This window comes from Pleurodeles waltl, chromosome 5 (assembly GCF_031143425.1).
Source record: "Pleurodeles waltl isolate 20211129_DDA chromosome 5, aPleWal1.hap1.20221129, whole genome shotgun sequence".
NCBI lineage: Eukaryota > Metazoa > Chordata > Amphibia > Caudata > Salamandridae > Pleurodeles > Pleurodeles waltl.
Window position 1 is genome coordinate 575,904,157 of NC_090444.1, and position 20,989 is coordinate 575,925,145.

General features: G+C 45.7%; 1 protein-coding gene across 2 annotated transcripts in view; it reads right to left on the reverse strand.

Annotated features, from left to right (window-relative positions):
• USP34 (ubiquitin specific peptidase 34) overlaps window positions 1-20,989 on the reverse strand; it is a 1,940,069-nt gene that overhangs the window by 1,753,504 nt on the left and 165,576 nt on the right. For both annotated transcript variants that reach the window (XM_069234398.1, XM_069234397.1), the window contains one exon: window positions 18,695-18,787. In XM_069234398.1, coding sequence (XP_069090499.1) covers window positions 18,695-18,787 — 93 coding nt within the window. The remainder of the gene's footprint in view (window positions 1-18,694; window positions 18,788-20,989) is intronic.

Here is a 20,989-nt window from a genome sequence, read left to right on the forward strand (position 1 = left end):
TCTGGGCCTTGCTGGTCCCCGGCAGCTCCACTTTCCCCCAACCACAACATTCGCCTTTGCCAAGGCTTGTTGGTGGAATATCTGCACTAGAACCAGACTGTAATTCTTCTCCCAGCGTGTGACGTTGTCTGCATCTCTCAGGAACTCTTCATCGACTCCAGGGCTGCAGTGCTGACCTTCTTGACTTCACTGTCAACCAAGTCCTACATCCACAGCTGGGAGGGTAGTAGCTCCTACTCTTCTTGGACTCTTCTGGACTTGATTCCCTTCTTCCACAGTTCTCCTTCAGGAATCCACTGCTGGTTTATTGCAGTCTTGTCTGGGTGTTGCATTTTCTTCTTTTCCTTCCTTTCGGGTGGTTTGGGAAAAATCCAGTAACTTACGCCTTTCTTCCTGGTCGCTAGGAGGCACTGTGGTACTTACCTTTGGGGTTCCCTAGTACCCCCAGCTCCTCTCTGCACATTCCACTTACCTAGGTGGTGCTCCTGTGTTCGCATTCCATTTTTATTAGTATATGGTTTGGGCTCTCCCTAGGTTCACTATTGTCCAACTGCATTTGCACTGTTTTCTATCACTTTCTATTCCTATTTCTGGTAACTAGGGTATATATTCAGTGTGTTACTTACCGCCTATTGGACGGTAGCCTCTGTAGTACTTTGTGGTGTTGGGTCACTAAAATAAAGTACCTGAATGTTGTAACACTGAGTGTTTTTTTTTCATGTGTCTAAGTGCTGTGTTACTCAGTGGTATTGCATGAGCTTTGCAAGTCTCCTAGATAAGCCTTGGCTGCTCATCCACAGCTACCTCTAGAGAGCATGGCTTCTAGACACTGCCTACTCTACACTACTAGGGGATACCTGGAATAAGGTATAACTACCTTAGGTGCCCACCACACACAGGGCCAGCTTCCTACATTGTTTGAGGAGAAGAAGGTGTTCTTGAGAGAACCTATGAGAGCGAGGGGGAATGTATGGTGTAGTAATGAGTTCTAGTCAGTAACCAAGCCAGATAATGGCAAGGACATACTGGTTTGAAGTGATGTTGACCCATTGTGTATGGAAATGTTGAAGACTTCCCCCAACAGGTGTGGAGTGGAGGGTGGGGAGATGTAGATAAGTCACTGTTTAGATGTTGCTGTCGAGGTGCGGGTTGGCGCTCTTACCTCTACCTTGTGTGTTGTTACCTATATAGGTGCCTTTATAAAAGCCTCGTGAGCAGGAACTGAAAGGCTGTCTGGCCTGAGATGTGGAGGCCTCTGAAGTCATTGATTTGTAACAACCTCTGAATGTGGGGCTACGAAAAGTACCTCGTTGGGAGGGGAACTGTAAAGCACACATGGTCTCTGCAGTATTAAGTGCCTTTCTTCAACTTCTCAAGGATGGAGTCCCCTTGAGGGCCAAAAAGGTGCTCCCCATCAAAGGGCATGTTTACTAGTGCTTGCTGTACCTCAGGTTTAAAAACTGAGCATCTAATCCAGGCGTGTTGTGTTACCAGGACGCTAGTACTGATACTAAGCCCAGCAGTGTCCATGGCATCCAGGGCACATCTGATGGAGCTATTACTGATTGTCTGCCCTTCTGTGACAATCTGTTGTCCCCTTTTGCGGTGCTCATCTGTGAGATATTGGAGGAGCTCCTCCATCTCATCCCAGTGAGCCCCATCATATATTGAAAGTAAGGCTTGATAGCAGCGCCAGTGATTGGCTCCTTGCACAGTAAATCTTACCTGCGACATCAATCTTTTTGCTATCCTTATCTGGTGAGTTCCCTGTTGCCTGGCTATTGGCCCACTTACAAGTGGTAGTAGCCACAATAGAATCTGGTGGGACTTATGATCTTATGTATGGCGGATCAGAAGGAGCAGCCTCGTATTTTTTGATAACCATAAAACCGGACTTGTTCCTTAAAAAATGTTGTCTGCATGACGAAGCATGCCAAGGAGCATGGAAAGGAACTCGATATCCCTATTTGTGGACGTTAGGGTATAAAAAAGTTTTAAAAAGTCCTGCTCAATGCAGTCCCTGTGAATCTCGACATTGCTCGAGCAGCCGCCTTCCACAATCACCTGCTAGTAGGAAGTAGCATCCTCTGGCAGTGATGGTTGTGCTGGGTATAAGATCGGATCTGTGGAAATCATGGGATTAGGGTCATATGTGTCCCATGAAGCTTGGTATTGCTGTGTCCCACCCAAATCTCCCCCAGTGAATAACAGGGAAGCCTGTGGAGTTAAATCTCCTGCAGTAAGAGGCAGGTGAATGAGGAGGATAGGAGGGTAGGAGGGTGGAGGAGAGGTAGGTGGCAGAGGTGGTGGAGAAGGTGGTGGAGGAAGAGGAAAAAACTTGACACTAGTGATAGTTGTGTCCTTGGTCTTCTTTGGAGCTGGCGATGTGAACAGAGCTGCCTAAAAACATAGTTTCCATTTGTAGATAACAAGGGGGAAGGAATGATGCGCCCAGTACGCTCCTGGATGTGGAAGCAGTGCTGACGAGCGTCCACTATCTCCAAAATGGCTACAACAGGAGATGGAGTGGCCGAAGATCGGCTAAAGTCTTTCAGCTCCAAACAGGTTCGATCCCTGGTTCTCAAGACTGAATTTTTCAGTCAGTGCCCTTTCGTCAGTACCGAAGCAGAGGTCAAGCTTGGTCAGCCAGGTGTCGAAGTGGTCGGTGCCAAGGTTTGAATGGAAATTATCACGCCGTCTAGGACCGAAATTGTTGAAGTCGATGCCGAAAACAATGTCTTGGCCTTGGCAATTTTCGGTGCTGAGCCGGAAGGCAGGACATCCAAGCCAGTTTTTCAGAGCTGGCCATGGCTTGGTGGTAGTGGCGGTCCAGTGACCTGGTAAGGGGCCTTTAGGAAGTCTTAGAGGAGGGCAGGAGGGGCCATTGTAATCAGGGGTTGGGCCAACATCACCTTGCGGCTTTCGATTTCCAGTTGGATGACAGAGACGGAGTCCTGGATGGAAAGGGCCTTCTGCTGTTCCGGCTCCGCCCAGATGATGTCCGGTGTGTCTCCCGGAGTCTTCTGCACCATCTCCAGTAGACAAGCGATTTGGTCTCACGTGGTCTTTTTTGACTGGAAGGATCTGCAGGCATCTCAGGTGGCTTCTTGATAGTCGGGGGAGAGGCACAGGTTAAACACCTGATGTTGATAGGTGTGTGGGAATTTACAGTGGCTCTGAGGGCATAAGCGAAATGGCATCTGTTCTATCAGCACAGCATACTGGTCGATACTGGTGACACAAGAGAGAATGTGAGAACACGCAATCAAGAACAATACCGTCGATGGAGTAAAGACTGAAAAAGAAGGTTTCGAAACCAGAGCGAGGGGAAGACGGAGCAAAGAGACACACGTCTGAACCAGACGGCGGAGAGAAAACAATCTAACAAAAGAGTTGATGCCCCATGCGCAATATCACCAAGGAGGAGGAGTCCCTCGGTTCCATTACCTGAAAGTGCTTCTTCGAAGAAAAACAAATTTCAATGCACTGAACAAAACACTAGATGGCAGGAGTATGGAGAGCATGAGTATCTAGAGGCACCCATGCCATCAAAAATAAAATAAAAATTGAACATTCATTTCTCTAAAACTATTTACCAGATTAACACCGAAACACAAAACCACTGTTTCTGTGCAAAGATCTAGCTTTCTGCCAAATTTAGTGTAAATCTGTTCACCAGTTTAAACAGAGGAAAAGATGCTTCAATTATAAAATGAATCGGGAACTTTCTTTTTCTCAGCCCATTGCTTGACGAATCCCCCCCCCACCTCCCCCCAAAACATTCCATCCGCAAGCTAGTCAAAAAGAAGACATTTTTTGAACATTTTGTGGAGATGCGCCAACAGGGCAAAGTTATTAGCAACACAAAAATGCAATTCCTATGGAAACACGGTCCTAACTATAACTACCCAGTTAATACAGAAGTCTACAAGATGGCTATTTCAGTCATCCAGTGTTTGTTGTTCTGGATATCATTAAACCTGTTTGTAGGGGTCCCTGATGCAGAGATCTGGCCCAGGACCAGGGTTCAAGTCCGGCCTCAGCAGGCCTTGGGCTCAATTCCCTTGGACCAGATAATTCTCGCCTCGGTGCCTAATCTAATTAATGGGTCCCACTCTGTAACTCTGGGCAATAGCTTGCTTAATCTCCACAACGGCCCCAACAGCGCTTGGATGCCTGGCTTCACACTGGGGTGCCCATTAGTGGGCACCACACAGGAAAAAGCCAGGAGGGGTTCCACAGCGGTATGCGTACAGCGCCTTGAGACCCTCCGGGTGAGTAGCGCGCTGGGAGGAGGGAGGGGGAGGGGGGACCGCTACTGCTCGGACAGCCAGGTCTTGAGTTGCTTCCTGAAGGAGAAATGGTCTTGGGTCAGACGGAGGTGGATGGGGAGGGAGTTCCAAGTCTTGGCTGCTAGGTAGGAGAAGGATCTTCCTCCCATGGTGGCTTTTCTAATGCGTGGCACGGCGGTGAGGGCGTGGCTGGTCGATCGTAGCTGTCGGGTGGGAGTGTAGAAGGTCAGGCGGTTGTTGAGGTACCTGGGGCCCAGGTCGTGGAGGGCCTTGTGTGCGTGGGTGAGGAGGCAGAACGTGATTCTCTTGCTGACGGGGAGCCAGTGCAAATCTCTCAGGTGTCCGGAGATGTGGCTGTGTCGGGGGATGTCAAGGATGAGGCGTGCGGAGGCGTTCTGGATGCGTTGGAGTCTTTTCTGTAGTTTGGCCGTGGTTATGGTGTAGAGGGTGTTGCCGTAGTCCAGTCGGCTGGTGACGAGTGCCTGGGTGACCGTCTTCCTGGTTTCGGTGGGGATCCATCGGAAGATCTTTCGGAGCATGCGTAGGATGTTGAAGCATGATGATGAGACGGCGTTGACTTGTCTGGTCATCGAGAGGGAGGAGTCCAGGATGAAGCCCAGGTTGCGTGCGTGGTCCGTTGGTTTGGGTGCGCTGCCCAGGGCAGGGGGCCACCAGGAGTCGTCCCAGGCAGAGGGTGATGATCCAAGGATGAGGACTTCCGTCTTGTCTGAGTTCAGTTTCAGGCGGCTGTTCATCATCCACTCGGCTACGTCTTTCATCCCTTCGTGCAGGTTGGTTCTGGCGGTGGCTGGGTCGTTGGTGAGGGAGAGGATCAGCTGGGTCTGGATATTATGTCAATCTACTTGTCAAGCAAAATAGAATCCTCAAAGCAGTCTCAAGTAGCTAGCCACCCCACAAGTCTCCTTGCAATATACACCAATAGACTGAGTAAAAGGCCCCTGAAAAAGAGAATTTATTAAACTATCCAGCAAATGGAGCACAATTTGAAAGCTAACGCAAGATCAATCTTGTTCGCTTGGCCTCGAATAAAAGAACTGATGCCAAGTAATCCAATCTTATGTTTGATACCTGCTAGTCCTACTTTTTTTTTGCCACAATGCTTGTTGGGATATCTAGTTTTGCTCTTCCCATTTAAGGCACTAGGTTATCTGGTCCATCGTGGAATCCTGATTGCTTGAAACGCAGATCTACCAGGTTAGAATCCCACATTATGCATTTCAAAGGTTTGTAAACTTTAATCACAAAAGAAGCTAAAACAATTGTGCACAGTCCACAATTAATGCAATTTATTTACAAATACTAGAGAAAGCTCAGGGTGCACTTTACTCGTACAGAAGGCAGGCATTTCAATGTAAGGAAATGAAAATGTCACTTACCCAGTGTACATCTGTTCGTGGCATCAGTCGCAGTAGATTCGCATGTTTTGCAATAGCTCGCCATCTGGTGTTGGGCCGGAGTGTTACAAGTTGTTTTTCTTCGAAGAAGTCTTTCGAGTCACGGGACCGAGTGACTCCTCCTTTTGTCTCCATTGCGCATGGGCGTCGACTCCATCTTCGATTGTTTTTCCCCGCAGAGGGTGAGGTAGGAGTTGAATTGTAGTAATAGTGCCCATGCAATGGAGTGACTAAGTATGCACCTATTTAAGGTTGAGATGATACATATATAAATAATTGAAGGTAACTTCCAAACTGCTACAGGCTCCCGGGGAGGCGGGTGGGCACATGCGAATCTACTGCGACTGATGCCACGAACAGATGTACACTGGGTAAGTGACATTTTCAGTTCGATGGCATCTGTCGCTGTAGATACGCATGTTCTGCATAGACTAGTAAGCAGTTATTTCCCCAAAAGCGGTGGATCAGCCTGTAGGAGTGGAAGTAGTCTGAAATAATGTTCTTAATACGGCTTGACCTACTGTGGCTTGTTGTGCGGATAACACGTCTACACAGTAGTGCTTGGTGAATGTGTGAGGCGTAGACCATGTGGCTGCCTTACATATTTCTTGCATTGGGATGTTTCCTAGAAAGGCCATGGTAGCACCTTTCTTTCTGGTTGAGTGTGCCCTTGGTGTAATGGGCAGCTGTCGTTTAGCTTTAAGGTAGCAGATTTGGATGCATTTAACTATCCATCTGGCTATACCTTGTTTTGATATTGGGTTTGCTGCATGAGGTTTTTGAAATGCAATAAATAGTTGTTTAGTCTTTCTGATGTTTTTTGTTCTGTCAATGTAATACATCAATGCTCTTTTGACATCTAATGTCTGTAGTGCCCTTTCAGCTACAGTATCTGGCTGTGGAAAGAACACTGGAAGTTCCACTGTTTGATTTAGATGGAACGGTGAAATAACCTTTGGCAAAAATTTAGGATTGGTCCTTAGGACGACCTTATTCTTGTGTAGTTGTATAAAAGGTTCCTGTATTGTAAATGCCTGAATCTCGCTTACTCTTCTTAGGGAAGTAATGGCGATGAGAAATGCCACCTTCCAGGTTAGGAACTGTATGTCGCAGGAGTGCATGGGTTCAAAAGGTGGACCCATAAGTCTAGTTAGGACAACATTTAGGTTCCATGAAGGAACAGGTGGTGTTCTTGGTGGTATAATTCTCCTAAGGCCCTCCATGAATGCTTTAATGACTGGTATCTTATATAGGGAAGTTGAATAGGTAGTCTGCAGGTATGCAGATATTGCTGCAAGGTGTATTTTAATGGAAGAGAAAGCCAGGTTAGATTTTTGTAAGTGAAGCAAGTAACCCACTACATGTTCTGGAGTTGTGTGTAATGGTTGTATTTGATTAATATGGCAGTAGCAAACAAACCTCTTCCATTTACTTGCATAGCAGTGCCTGGTGGATGGCCTTCTGGCTTGTTTTATGACTTCCATACATTCTTGGGTAAGTTGTAAGTGCCCGAATTCTAGGATTTCAGGAGCCAGATTGCTAGATTCAGCGATGCTGGATCTGGGTGTCTGATCTTTTGGTTGTGCTGTGTCAACAGATCTGGCCTGTTGGGCAATTTGATGCAGGGTACTACTGATAGGTCTAGCAGCGTTGTGTACCAGGGTTGCCTTGCCCAAGTTGGTGCTATCAATATGAGTTTGAGTTTGCTTTGACTGAGTTTGTTTACCAGGTAAGGAAGGAGAGGGAGAGGAGGAAAAGCGTAAGCAAATATCCCTGACCAGTTCATCCATAGGGCATTGCCTTGGGATTGTTCGTGTGGGTATCTGGATGCGAAGTTTTGGCATTTTGCGTTCTCCCTTGTCGCAAACAAGTCTATCTGAGGTGTTCCCCAGAGTTTGAAATAAGTGTTCAGAATTTGGGGGTGAATTTCCCATTCGTGGACCTGTTGGTGATCTCGAGAGAGATTGTCTGCGAGTTGATTTTGGATCCCTGGTATAAATTGTGCTATTAGGCGAATTTGGTTGTGAATTGCCCAACGCCAAATCTTTTGTGCTAGCAGGCTTAACTGCGTGGAGTGCGTCCCCCCCTGCTTGTTTAGATAATACATTGTTGTCATGTTGTCTGTTTTGACGAGAATGTATTTGTGAACTATTATTGGTTGGAAAGCTTTTAGTGCTTGAAAAACTGCTAGAAGTTCTAGGTGATTTATATGCAGTTTTGTTTGATGTACGTTCCATTGTCCTTGTATGCTGTGTTGATCGAGGTGTGCTCCCCACCATGTCATGGAAGCATCTGTTGTTATTACGTATTGTGGCACTGGGTCTTGGAAAGGCCGCCCTTTGTTTAAATTTATGTTGTTCCACCATAGAAGCGAGAGGTAAGTTTGGCGGTCTATTAACACCAGATCTAGAAGGTGACCCTGTGCTTGTGACCATTGTGATGCTAGGCACTGTTGTAAGGGCCTCATGTGCAGTCTTGCGTTTGGGACAATGGCTATGCATGAAGACATCATGCCTAGGAGTTGTAGTACCATCTTTGCGTGTATCCTTTGTGTTGGATACATGCGTTGTATGATGGTGTTGAAATTTCGAATTCTTTGTGGACTTGGAGTGGCTACTCCTTTTGATGTGTCTATTATGGCTCCCAGGTATTGTTGTACCTTGCGCGGCAGAATTTTTGATTTTGTGAAATTGACGGTGAACCCTAGTTTGAAGAGGGTTTGTATGATATGATTTGTGTGATTTGAGCACTGTATTAACGAATGGGCCTTGATTAGCCAGTCGTCTAGATATGGGAACACATATATTTGCTGCCTTCTTATGTGTGCAGCGACTACCGCTAGGCATTTGGTAAAGACTCTTGGTGCGGTTGTTAATCCGAAAGGCAGTACCTTGAATTGGTAATGTATTCCTTTGAATACAAACCTTAGGTATTTCCTGTGCGATGGGTGTATTGGTATATGGAAATAAGCATCCTTGAGGTCTAAAGTTGCCATGTAGTCGTGTAGTTTTAGCAATGGCAATACTTCTTGTAGTGTGACCATGTGAAAGTGGTCTGATTTGATGAAAGTGTTCACTACTCTGAGGTCTAGGATTGGTCTCAGCGTTTTGTCCTTCTTTGGTATCAGAAAGTACAGTGAGTAAACTCCTGTGTTTATTTGTGTGTTTGGCACTAATTCGATTGCATTCTTTTGCAATAGTGCCTGCACTTCTATCTCCAGGAGATTGGAATGGTGTGTTGTCAAATTTTGTGCTTTTGGTGGTATGTTTGGAGGGAATTGTAGAAATTCTATGCAATAACCATGTTGGATAATTGCTAGAACCCAAGTGTCTGTAGTGATTTCCTCCCATGCTTTGTAATAATGACTTATTCTTCCCCCCACTGGTGTTGTGTGGAGGGGGTGAGTGACATGTGAGTCACTGTTTAGTAGTAGGGGTTTTGGGGCTCTGAAATCTTCCTCTATTTCTAGGGAATTGCCCTCCTCTATATTGTCCCCGAAAACCTCCTCTATACTGTCCCTGGTAACTGGACGGTGTTGCTTGTGAGGTGCTGGCTTGTGTGCTCTGACCCCGAAACCCCCCTCGAAAGGGCGTTTTACGGAATGTGCTGTAATTCCCTCTGCTCTGCGGGGAGTAGAGTGCGCCCATGGCTTTGGCAGTGTCCGTATCTTTTTTGAGTTTCTCAATCGCTGTGTCCACTTCTGGACCGAACAGTTCTTTTTCATTAAAAGGCATATTGAGAACTGCTTGTTGAATCTCTGGTTTAAATCCAGACGTTCGGAGCCATGCATGCCTTCTGATAGTTACAGATGTATTAATTGTCCGTGCAGCTGTATCTGCAGCGTCCATGGAGGAGCGGATCTGGTTGTTGGAAATGGTCTGTCCCTCCTCAACCACTTGTTTTGCCCTATTTTGTAAGTCCTTGGGCAGATGTTCAATGAGATGTTGCATCTCGTCCCAGTGGGCTCTGTCATAGCGCGCAAGTAGTGCCTGGGAGTTCGCGATGCGCCACTGGTTTGCAGCTTGTGCTGCGACTCTTTTACCAGCTGCATCGAACTTGCGGCTTTCTTTATCTGGGGGTGGTGCATCTCCAGATGTGTGAGAGTTGGCCCTTTTCCTAGCTGCTCCTACAACGACAGAGTCTGGTGGCAGCTGTGTAGTGATGAAAACCGGGTCTGTAGGAGGCGCCTTATACTTTTTTTCCACCCTTTGTGTGATTGCCCTACTTTTGACCGGCTCCTTAAAGATTTCTTTCGCGTGCCGGAGCATACCAGGGAGCATAGGCAGGCTTTGGTATGAGCTGTGGGTGGAGGAGAGTGTGTTGAATAAAAAATCATCCTCGACCTGTTCTGAGTGGAGGCTTACGTTGTGAAATTGTGCTGCTCTAGCCACCACTTGAGAATACGCGGTGCTGTCTTCTGGTGGAGATGGCTTCGTAGGGTATGCCTCCGGACTGTTATCTGACACTGGGGCGTCGTATAGGTCCCATGCGTCTTGATCTTGGTCACCCTGGCTTATGGTGGTGTGAGCTGGGGAGTGTGATGGAGTTCGTGCTGGTGAGACGTTAATCACGGGCGGAGGAGAGGGTGGTGGGGTAACTCTTTTCACCACTTTTGGTTGTGGTGTCTGTTCAGTCTGGAACTCCAACCTTCTCTTTCTCCTAATGGGGGGAAGGGTGCTTATTTTTCCTGTCCCCTGCTGTATGAAGATACGCTTTTGCGTATGGTCCACATCAGTTGCTTGTAGCTCTTCCTCAAACCTATGCTTTTGCATTTGGGAGGTTAGCGAGTGCTCTTCTGTATAAGAGCCTGAAGCTGGGTCGCTTGCAGTTTGTTTCGGCATCGAAACCCTGTCTGCGTGTTTTTTCGGCTCCGAGGTGACTTTTTTCTTTTTCGGGGCCGAAACCTCTCGGCGTCGATCTGCTTCGGTGCCACTGTCTCGGCGTCGAGCCGTGTCCACACCGGCATCTCGGTGTCGAGGCTTGTCTCCAGCACTTTCTCGGTCCCGAGAAGGCTGCGTGCCGGTGTCTCGACCGGAGTCGGACGACCTCGGCACTGTTTGGGCCTTTTTCGGTGCCGACGGTCGGTCACCGAATTTATGGGTGGAGCCATGGCCGGATGGCAGTGGCGTCCCCTGGGCCTTGTAAATGTTTCTCTGTGTGGTTTTCGACGTCTTACTCACGGTTTGTGTATCGTCGAATCCTTCGGAGTCCGATTCTTGGATCGAGAAGGTACCTTCCTCTTCCTGCTCCTCGAACTCTCGGTGGGCTGTCGGCGCGGACGCCATCTGAAGTCTTCTGGCTCGACGGTCTCGGAGTGTCTTTCGGGACCGGAACGCACGACAGGCCTCACAGGTGTCTTCACTGTGCTCAGGTGACAGGCACAGGTTACAGACCAAGTGTTGGTCTGTATAGGGGTATTTATTGTGGCATTTGGGGCAGAAACGGAACGGGGTCCGTTCCATCGGCGTTCTTCAGCACGCGGTCGGGCCGACCAGGCCCCGACGGGGGATCGAAAAACTACCCCGAAGGGCACCGGATCTCTTCGATCTTCGATGCGGTGTGGAATCTAAGTACGCCGATCCCGAACGCAACAATACCGACGAAAATCTTCCGAAATTAGCTAATTTTCCGTTCCGAAACTCGGAGCGACAGGAACACGTCCGAACCCGATGGCGGAAAAAAAACAATCGAAGATGGAGTCGACGCCCATGCGCAATGGAGACAAAAGGAGGAGTCACTCGGTCCCGTGACTCGAAAGACTTCTTCGAAGAAAAACAACTTGTAACACTCCGGCCCAACACCAGATGGCGAGCTATTGCAAAACATGCGTATCTACAGCGACAGATGCCATCGAACTATATGTTTTGTGACGTTTCTGCAATTGCGTTTTGGAAATTCCTTAGGTAAGCCAATTTTTCCTTCTGAAAGGTGCACTTTTCAGAAAGCAAGACGTTGGATTAGAAGCAGATAAAACAACAGTTCACCACAAGGATCATAAACATCTGTTGCATTCCATGGTGAGTGTGTGTGTGTGTGTGTGTGTGTGTGTGTGTGATCACATTCACCTTAGTTATGAGCTACAAGTGATTTATTAAGTGAACTTATAAAGCGACAGAGCGACACCTGCCCCGAGCTGGACAGTCTGCTTTGGGCTATAGCTTAGACCTTATCAATGACAGGTGTGACTACAAGCTGTGAGTGACTAGGAAGGCAGAAGTTCTTTTTGATTAAAAACTGTTGAGGCGCTCTGGAGGCGGGGACTAGTACACTACTTTGATGAAAATGTTGTCAGTCCATCCAGCTGCAGACGAAAAAGTACCTTTTATTTTCCTCTAGGGTCCCTTCTCGTAGGCCTACTTCAGTGAAACAGGTGCTTACCATACCCATCACCTATCAATAATATTAACTATTACCAAGTGAATTATTGCCACAGCTCCTTCCTCTCTGTGAGGTTTTGAAACACAGTGCTTACTCTTGGGCACATAACCCTCCAAAGAAAAACAGGTGATTAGCATGTGGCAACAGAACAGCTTCCTGAATAATTAGGCATTGCTATAGAGTTATCTTGCATGATTGACATTTCGGAGGAAGTTAGAGCTAACTGTTGGTAGAACTGTTGATGATGGTATCATGAGAAATGATTCGAAACAACTTGGTGTTAACTAAGGAACAAACTTACTGCAACATGTGATCTACCTGATCATCTATTATAAAAAATTATTTAATGGTTTTACAGCATTAAGACTCCTCATGCCACACAGTTTTGAGCGAGACAGGACCCCCTGATCTCCAACAATGCCAGGTGTCACATGACTGCAGGCCAGGGCTGGGGCTATGAAGTCTAGGCTAAAGGAGCCAGAACACTCTGGAAGGCGGCAGGGGGCACGGAAAGGAGAAAAAAAAAAAAAAAAAAAAAACAGAGGTGCCCCAGCCCAACCGCCACCTATACCAGTGTCTCTTGTCAGTCAGTCCAGCGTGGTCAGAGAAAGGCAGGCTCCTAACTGGTAAAACAACAGAGAAAGCGCCACCACATGACTTCAAGCAGGGCTGCGTGAACACACTGTTTTCCAGGTCAGATTTGTGTTTGACAGCAAAACACTCACTGACACGTGGTACACTGACACTCTGGTTCGGGTGATCATAATATCAGCCCACAGGACTCGCCAGAGTAGAGTTCCTTTAAGTAGTGGCCTAAGTGTTAATATTTATTAAAACAAGTGATACAGCATCGCTCTCCGAGCACAGCAACACATGTCAGCATGATCGCTAATGCTTCGCAGCTGAGCTCACAGAGAATGACTGAGGTGGTTGGGAACGCTTTACCTTGCGTGACTCATACATTTTAGTGCAGTGATACCAACATCAGATGCATTAGTCTAATTCCTGAGACATGGTAATTTGCAGGGCTGCAGTACAGGGTTCTCACTATCAGTTTTGTCTCCACCCACAGACTTACACTAACACCCTTTTGCCAAAGCACCCTAGTCTCCCAATAATGCAAAGCGCCTTCAATTTATGAAGTTAGAAATGGCTATCATTGAGTCTAAAGCGAGTGTAGAGAACAGCAGAGAGTTTACAGAGATTGAAACAGGCAGAAACTGGCTATTATCACTAAGTTTTATGAGCTAGGAAGTTATATTAGCATCTGTCTTAGAAGTAGCACCCATTGCAGGGAGTAGCTAACCAGTCCCGGTTTGCTCTTATATACCCAATGAGAATGTAGTTTACCATACCGTAAGTACAGATGTCTTGTTATTACTGGAAACATTTGGTTTTATGTGTGTACCGATGAAACAATGAATGGTTGAAAAGCAGTAATTCTGAATAGCAGAAAGGGCTGCCCTGAGGGCGAAGCTCAGGGCAAAAAAAACGAGGAATACCAAAATATACCAATTAAGGATCCAGTAGTCATCTCCCAGACTGCCAATCTCCTTTCCAGTGCTGAGGGATACATTAATGGTCCAGTAGAGAAGGCTATGGTGGTGCTTGAGGTGTGTGAAGCTGATCCGGAGGTAGCCAGAACAGTGTGTACCAACACCCAAGGTTTACTAAAAACTGCCCGTCCGAGAAAGACTTATTGTGAAAGATGTTAATCCTTCTTTATTGTGAGGGGCAGGTACGAAACTGGAATATACTGTCTGTTACAGACGTTTGCCCTGGGTATGCTAGAGACAGTCCTACCTTGCTCTCTGGGTGCCCACTTTTTCCAGTCACTCAGGAAGCAATTTCTGAGGAGACAAGGCCTCAAAGGATAACCCTAAACAACAGATCAAGGAACATTCAAAGAATGCACCTGATAGAGACAGAGGAAAGGTATTCTGAAGAACCCCAGGTGCTGGAGTCCCTAACAGAGATACAGGAGTGGTGAACATGTGCAGCTGCTTTCAGGGGGTGGAGGGCGAGGGTGGGGGTTTCCACGCAGAGTGCTCATTTTCTAAAATTGTGGAAGTTCCCTCATTGAAAGTTTATTTTACTTCCTGTTTCTAAGCCCATCTGACTTTTTGTAGTCAGGTTATTACTACAGCAGGCACACCAGAACAAGTCAAACAACTTCTAAGTATAGTAATGATAATTGACGGAGTATTTATTGCTGAATAACGTGTACTAGGTGAGCATATATCCATGAGCTGTGCATGTCAAGACATAATACAATGGCATCAACTGAGGTACTGAGCAACGCCCTGCCGCACGCCTGCCCCTTCCACCTACCCCAAACTCCCCAGGTGGTTAAAAGCAGCAGTGGTAAGCGAAAAATGACCCACAAGTGAGCACATCAACTACCAGAACAGAAAAGAGGAAATGGGAGGGCTTCACTTCCCCAAATTAAGGGCAGTCTCACTGGCTCACACAGTCAGACCACTAGCCATAATGACAGGAATCACTCCAAGCCAAAGTCGTCTCACGGGTGCCCAGATGGAAAGAAGCAACGGACACCACACTCTTCAATGCTCCCAGTGCCATGGCACTTCTGCACTATCTCGTTGAGGTATCATTGTTCGCAGTATGTTGAAGGGTGGGCACGAACACATCAGCGCAGAGCACTGTACTGGCTGAACATTGAAAAGTTATGGTGTTAAGTGGAACGCAGCTGTGACTTTTTTTTAGCTGTTGATACTAAGCTAGAAAGGACCAACAGTATTTCTTACTTAGGGATTTTGTTTTATTCCTCTGGGTGTGGTCCCTTAACATCCTTAATTGCAGCATGAAACTTTTACCTTGGGTGTGGACCCACCTAAATGTACCTAGGCCATCTGGTGGAAACTCAGTTACACCTATTCTTGAGATATTTAAGGGCCAGTGAATTGCCACCATAAATATGGGGGCAAGGGTTTGGGGTTTTGTCAAGTAGTTATCTATCTAGATCAAGGAGAACCACTTATGTACCCCCTTCAAAATCTCCTTATATATGCCACAAATAACTAGGCTTCACTATACGGAGGATCGTATAAATTAGACCTATTTGCCTTGAGGCTCTCTATCTGGCTCAACTCAGAAGCTAGCCTGAACAAATCATTCATTAAAGACTTGTCATGCAACAAGGGCCTCAGAATACCCTAACTCGCCTATATGCACACAAACCTTGTAGGGCATGGTCAGTTATCGCGGTTTGATAACCTCACACATACTAGCGCCAAAGATAAGAAACAGATTAAACTAAAATTTCTACCCGTCTGCATCTTTTCAAGTTGTGTAGATGGGAAAGCCCCTGGTATAAGCATGAACCATGGTTGTCCTAGGCTAGTGTCTTATCTCTCCTTACCCTTAGGATGCTGGGAGAGGTCACTGCTGTTTCGATTTAGGGCAGGGACAATTGTAATATGCTTGACTTTCCGCTTGCATTTTGCATAGATACCCCTACGGGAACCTGCCCTTGAGATGGCTGCTCCCTTCATACTTCATTGTACTGCTTATTTTGTAAATTTAATTTCAAGTTTAGAAGGAAAACTTTAATAAGCTGTTGAGAAAGCTTAAATTCGGCAAATGCAGAGTAGCACTAAAGTTTTTGCAACTTCTGGGGGACAGGGACATGTGCTTTAGGGTAGGATCCTTTCTGAAACTAGCCGCACAAGTGAGAGAGTATGCTTTGTGAACCATGGATACTAGACTATGGCTGTTTTACCTCTGTAAGTTGATGATTCTTGTGATATTTTAATGTCAATAATGTAGTAATTTAATGAATTTGTATGATGTATATTTTAATGTACATTATTGTGACAGTTATATTCTTGGAGCTTTTGTGGATGTCTCTGACATTTGAATAAAGTTTTCTGATGATGAGGAATATACATTAGATATTATCTAAAGGGTACTCTGTCAAACAGGTTTAAGCTCTTTCAAAGCAACTGCTTCACAAAAGCGGATAGGCTCGTTTAGTGACATCACTGTGTACTGTAATAAAACTATTAGCATTATAAATTAGGTATTTGCAGTATTCTTAACTAACATGTGTAAAACACAGCCTGCAGCCTAGAATCAAAAAAGAAAAAAAATTGCACACAAGGATTCAGCCATTGAACAAAGGGGAATTTATTATCTAGTTTGCAACTCAAGTTCTTATGTTTTCAAAACTCGCTGCATCTTTGCTGATCTAAAAGCCCCATAAAGTCGGAGGATTTTTTATGTGGCAGGCTTATCATCTGCAAGCCAAGTTGGAGGTCACCAGCCCAAGTCTAGCTCCTTCCTTCCTCTCTGCCCTTCCGACCAGCAGTGGGGGTTGCTGCCACCAAGCAAGTTCCAAATAGTTCCCTTTGAACTCCTTGATCTACCCATCCGCTTTCTCCCTCTTACTAACCCCACTGCTATCTTGCAGGCTATCACAAGCTGCCCTGCACGTGCGTACTTCCCTGGGTGAGTGTGAGGGGTTGACACAGCAGCAACATTGGACGCGAGTGTAGGAGGAGAGGAGTACGTGAAGGACCGTGAAGCACTCCATGACAGTGCTGTGGAAAAACAGAATACAGCAGGTAAACAACAAGATGTCAGACTCACCGGTTTTGTCCATCAGGGCAAGGATTCCAAATTCAAGCAAGCATTCAGTAATCCAGCAGGTTGGACAGACCAATGACCACACGAGTGAGCAAATTCTGTAAGCTGTAGATGCTGATACGAGCAAAGGCAAGAGTACAGACACGGAGGCACAAACAAGTCCACCAGTAGGAGGACCTGCTGTTAAAATCGATCAACTCAGGCATGTAGTTTGTATCACTGGTACTATACCCACGAGAGACTTAAGCAAAATGCCATGATCATAGCCTATATTAAAGAGCTTGCGGGTAAGTGGGAAAACTTACATATGGTATTATGGTCATGTCCCAACCAAACACACTCTGGAAGGAGGTAGCAGATGGGACTGAGGTAGCCACAGGCCCAAGGCCTGCAGTGTGCCCATCAGTATATTGTTGAGGGAACCTTCGTAAGCAATATAACCATCATATGCTTTCAAAGGTTGTTTCATTTTTCTTTTACCACTGGACGGGCAAAAGAAGGGAGACTAGCTCGAAAGGGAATCCAGATTCTTCCTTTGAAGTTAGTCTCATAGAGGAATCTTTGGTGGTTACTCGGAATGGAGAAGCTGTTTAAAACAGCTCAGGCAGGAGAGAGACATTCTTGAACAATGGAGACACCCGATTGTGTAACTGACAAAAGACATCAAACAGCTTCATTACTCCAGGCACTTGTGGGTGCTTAATATTTTAGGTCTGTGATGTCTTGTTGGGATTTCAACTGTTCAAGTCTGGGAGTGATCTCATAATACGTCGTGAAGAGTACAGGTTAGAAGGGTAAAGAGGTGGGGTGGTGAGGGAAGATGCTGGGAGATGGAGGAAAGTAGGGTGCTTTTTCTTTGTATAGGTGGTACTTTCCATCTGAATATTACAGATATTCGAATAAAATCTTTTGTACATTTTCCCAAAAACATAATTATATGTTGTATTGATGGAGCTCAATACATAGTCAGACATTATAACAAACATGCCAGACAATTTATCAAATAAACGAGGTAGTTCTTGGATAGGTGCCAATGAAAAATTAGGCATATAAAAGAAATAATTTAGTTGGGAAAGAATTGTATTTGTGTTAAAATGTATCCAACAACAGATACTTAAAAATGTACAAACAAAATCAGAAATTCCTCATTGGATTCCTGGGTGACACACAACTTATGTTATGCTATAATTAAAGAGAAATCATTGCCACTATATGTACTTATTTGACAAAAGTCAGAATGAGGACTTCAACAAGCAGTTAATCTGTTCTCATCTAGAACTGTGAAGGCTGTCGGTACGGAAGTAAGCGCTGGCCCAAGCAAATTCCAAAGCGGCGATCGAGAAAGCAAAGCTGAGAAATGAGACCACAGAACAGTCTCAAAAGGGCAAACCATGTCTGACAACTCAGTAACTCAAAAAAGCTCATCCTTGGGTTGAATCCCCTGCCGGAGTGATGGTTCTCCACTGCTGTGCTTCACGACTCCTAATGATAACCCATTGACTTTTGTATATGAGTCGAAAACCAACTAAAATCCCAATAAACCAAATGAATAAACTCTAGTTATGTGTACATTTGACAGTTTTCCCAATATCTGGTTCTCCTAAATAAATATTTAGCTGTCTTGTTCCTCTTTATAGTGTTCATAAAAACTGATAAACCACTTTATGAATCTGCATTGTGCATCAGCGCTAGATGGACTGTTTGTTATCGACCATTAATTCAATCATAATATGAACATGAAGTTAATTTCTCCCGTAAATACCTGTATATAAAACAGATGAAGAGCTTATTTCACAAATTGATTGCAAGCAGGTCCTGTAACTGTTCATGCTTACTAAGTTGTACTTTTAGGTTATTAAGTAGGGGTACTAATTACCCAATAGAGATCTGGACCTTTTTGAATACTGCAAAGCAACAAAATCCAAAAGAAGTAAATCAAAAAGAACCAGTCTATACCAAAATATTAAAACAGTGCTATCTGGTCTCACAATCTTAATTTACCTGTGCTGCTGCCCAGATGCAGTCTATATGCGAAGTACTAAGCCGACCTTCAGCAGCCAGAAAATTCAAAATCACTTGACACTGTTTGATGATCTGTAAAAAATAAAAATAAAAAATAAAATAAAAACAGAGAACATTCAGTTAAACTCCATCCATGAGGAGCATTCTGTTATTAATATCTACCATAAGGATTGAACACATTTGTGCTCAGTTACCGCCATCCTATTCTGTATTGCTACAACAATATTCTATTCAGTTAGCTGTGCAAAAGGAATGTTTTGCAAGGGACATACGCAAACACAGGCACCATCAATCTGCCCTGAAGCTGTAGGCCTTATTTCAGTTCACAAGCTAGGGGATAGACGCAGGGGCAGGGTGGAATGGCCTAGCAACATGGCCGACTATCAACATTCGCTCCGAGCTCTGTAACACTAGCTAACATTATGCCATAATTCCACCTTTCATTGACCAATCACCTCACTGTAAATTGGTACTTGGACACCTGCAGTGGCTGTAATCCGGATAAACAAAATCTCCTGATGTTGTTCCTGGTTATATAGGTGTAAGGTGCTTGCTGCCAGGTGATCCTGTGGGTGCTGTCACTGCCAGTGGGAGCAAGAGCAGCACAACACCGTTATCAGCTCAGATTCCTTGGAGGGTATCAGCGCTATGTGCTTTGACAACAGAGTACAGGTCTTGGAGGCTGAAGAGACCAGACGGTGAGATAGACCCCAGCCACCAACAACCAACATTCCACTCAGCTACAGGGCAGGCCGGAGACACCACTGGTGGCTAATGGAAATTGTGGTGGTTGCTGGATTCTTCTGGAAGGAGCAGGAAAGACCTGCACAGGGTTTAGGGGGCTTGAGCCTGCCACCAGCCTGTTGCTAATCTAAGGCCCTTGGTCTGAGAGAAATCGGGGACTGGGACATTGCACTTCTGACGAAATAGCTGACTAAATGGGTTTGCATTGTTGCCCCTGAATTACCATGTGCCCCCTTGTGGGCCCTGGCCCTACCTTCTCAATGCTTTGTCTGCTGGGTGCTCCAGTGGAGTTGCTTCTGCCAGGAGTGTGCGATGAGCATTATACACTGCCTGAGTAAAACATACATAGTTGACTGCACAGTGTTTCCAAAGGACCACATAGGGCAAAGGCAGAGCTGGCAAAACCTCAAAATCCAACAAAGTGAATTATGCCTCAGGAGCAGATGACTCTGTATGGAGGCGAGGAACCAATAAAGGCAAGAAAAGGTCCTGATACCTCAGCTGTTGGACATTATGGCCACTGTACATGGCACTAGCACAGCCCTCAAAGGAAAAATAGACACACTAATGATCGAGGTTAACCTCTTGAAGGTGAATATGCAGAAAGTTGTTGACTGAGTAACAGAAACAGAGGAACAAATTGCAGCACTGGGAAAAGTTAAAACCTTGAAAACGACAGTTGCTTCACTGTCTACCCAGACCTCCAGAATAGGAGAACTACTCAAACATGCAGAGGGGGCACTCGAGGCACAACATCCTCAGATTCATCTGATTTTCTGTAGGACCCTTGGCTTAAAATGAAGAACTGAAACATTGCAGCCCGAGGCTCTCCAAGTGTTTCTCATCAAAGGGAGCCCAATGGTCACTAGCAGTGCTGCTGCTAGCCACCACTTGATGAATGGAACATCTGGATATGTTATGGTTGAATTGTAGAACAGAACTATGGTATGCTGAGAGAAGCGTCAGGAGACTCAGATGGAGACTGACTACTACTGGCTAACCCTACAGATCCGAGGTCTGAAACTGACCTCGTTGATGAGGAAGAACTTTAACACTTCTACAACTACAAAGGACATACTCTAATAAGACCATAAGTTTGGTACAACTGTTAGCCATATGACTAATAGGACTAAACTGAGCATTAGGTAGTCTCTGATGTAGCAGTAGGAAGGTTTGTGGGAGTGCTGATAGCAGCCTTATAGAACTGCTGTTCAACATGGGTGGGCTGCGATGGAATCTGTTGTACGTGGTGGGTAAGATACTAAACCCTCTTGTGTGAGGAGTGATGAGTGATGTACTTCTCAGGATTGCACTGGTCAACTCACTGCTACTGTGGCGATGCACAAGAGGTAACCAGGGAATGGTCCCCCCCAAAGCTGAATCAGACAATTTGCTGCTTTATTTCTTGAACTGAGTTTGTTCCTTGAAACTGGAACAGGGTAGCGTTTATGGCTTGTTCTCCAGTTTTTCCTTGAGTTGCTTACAGAAGCTCTAGAACACTACTACTCTGGGTGGGTACAGGAAGTTGGG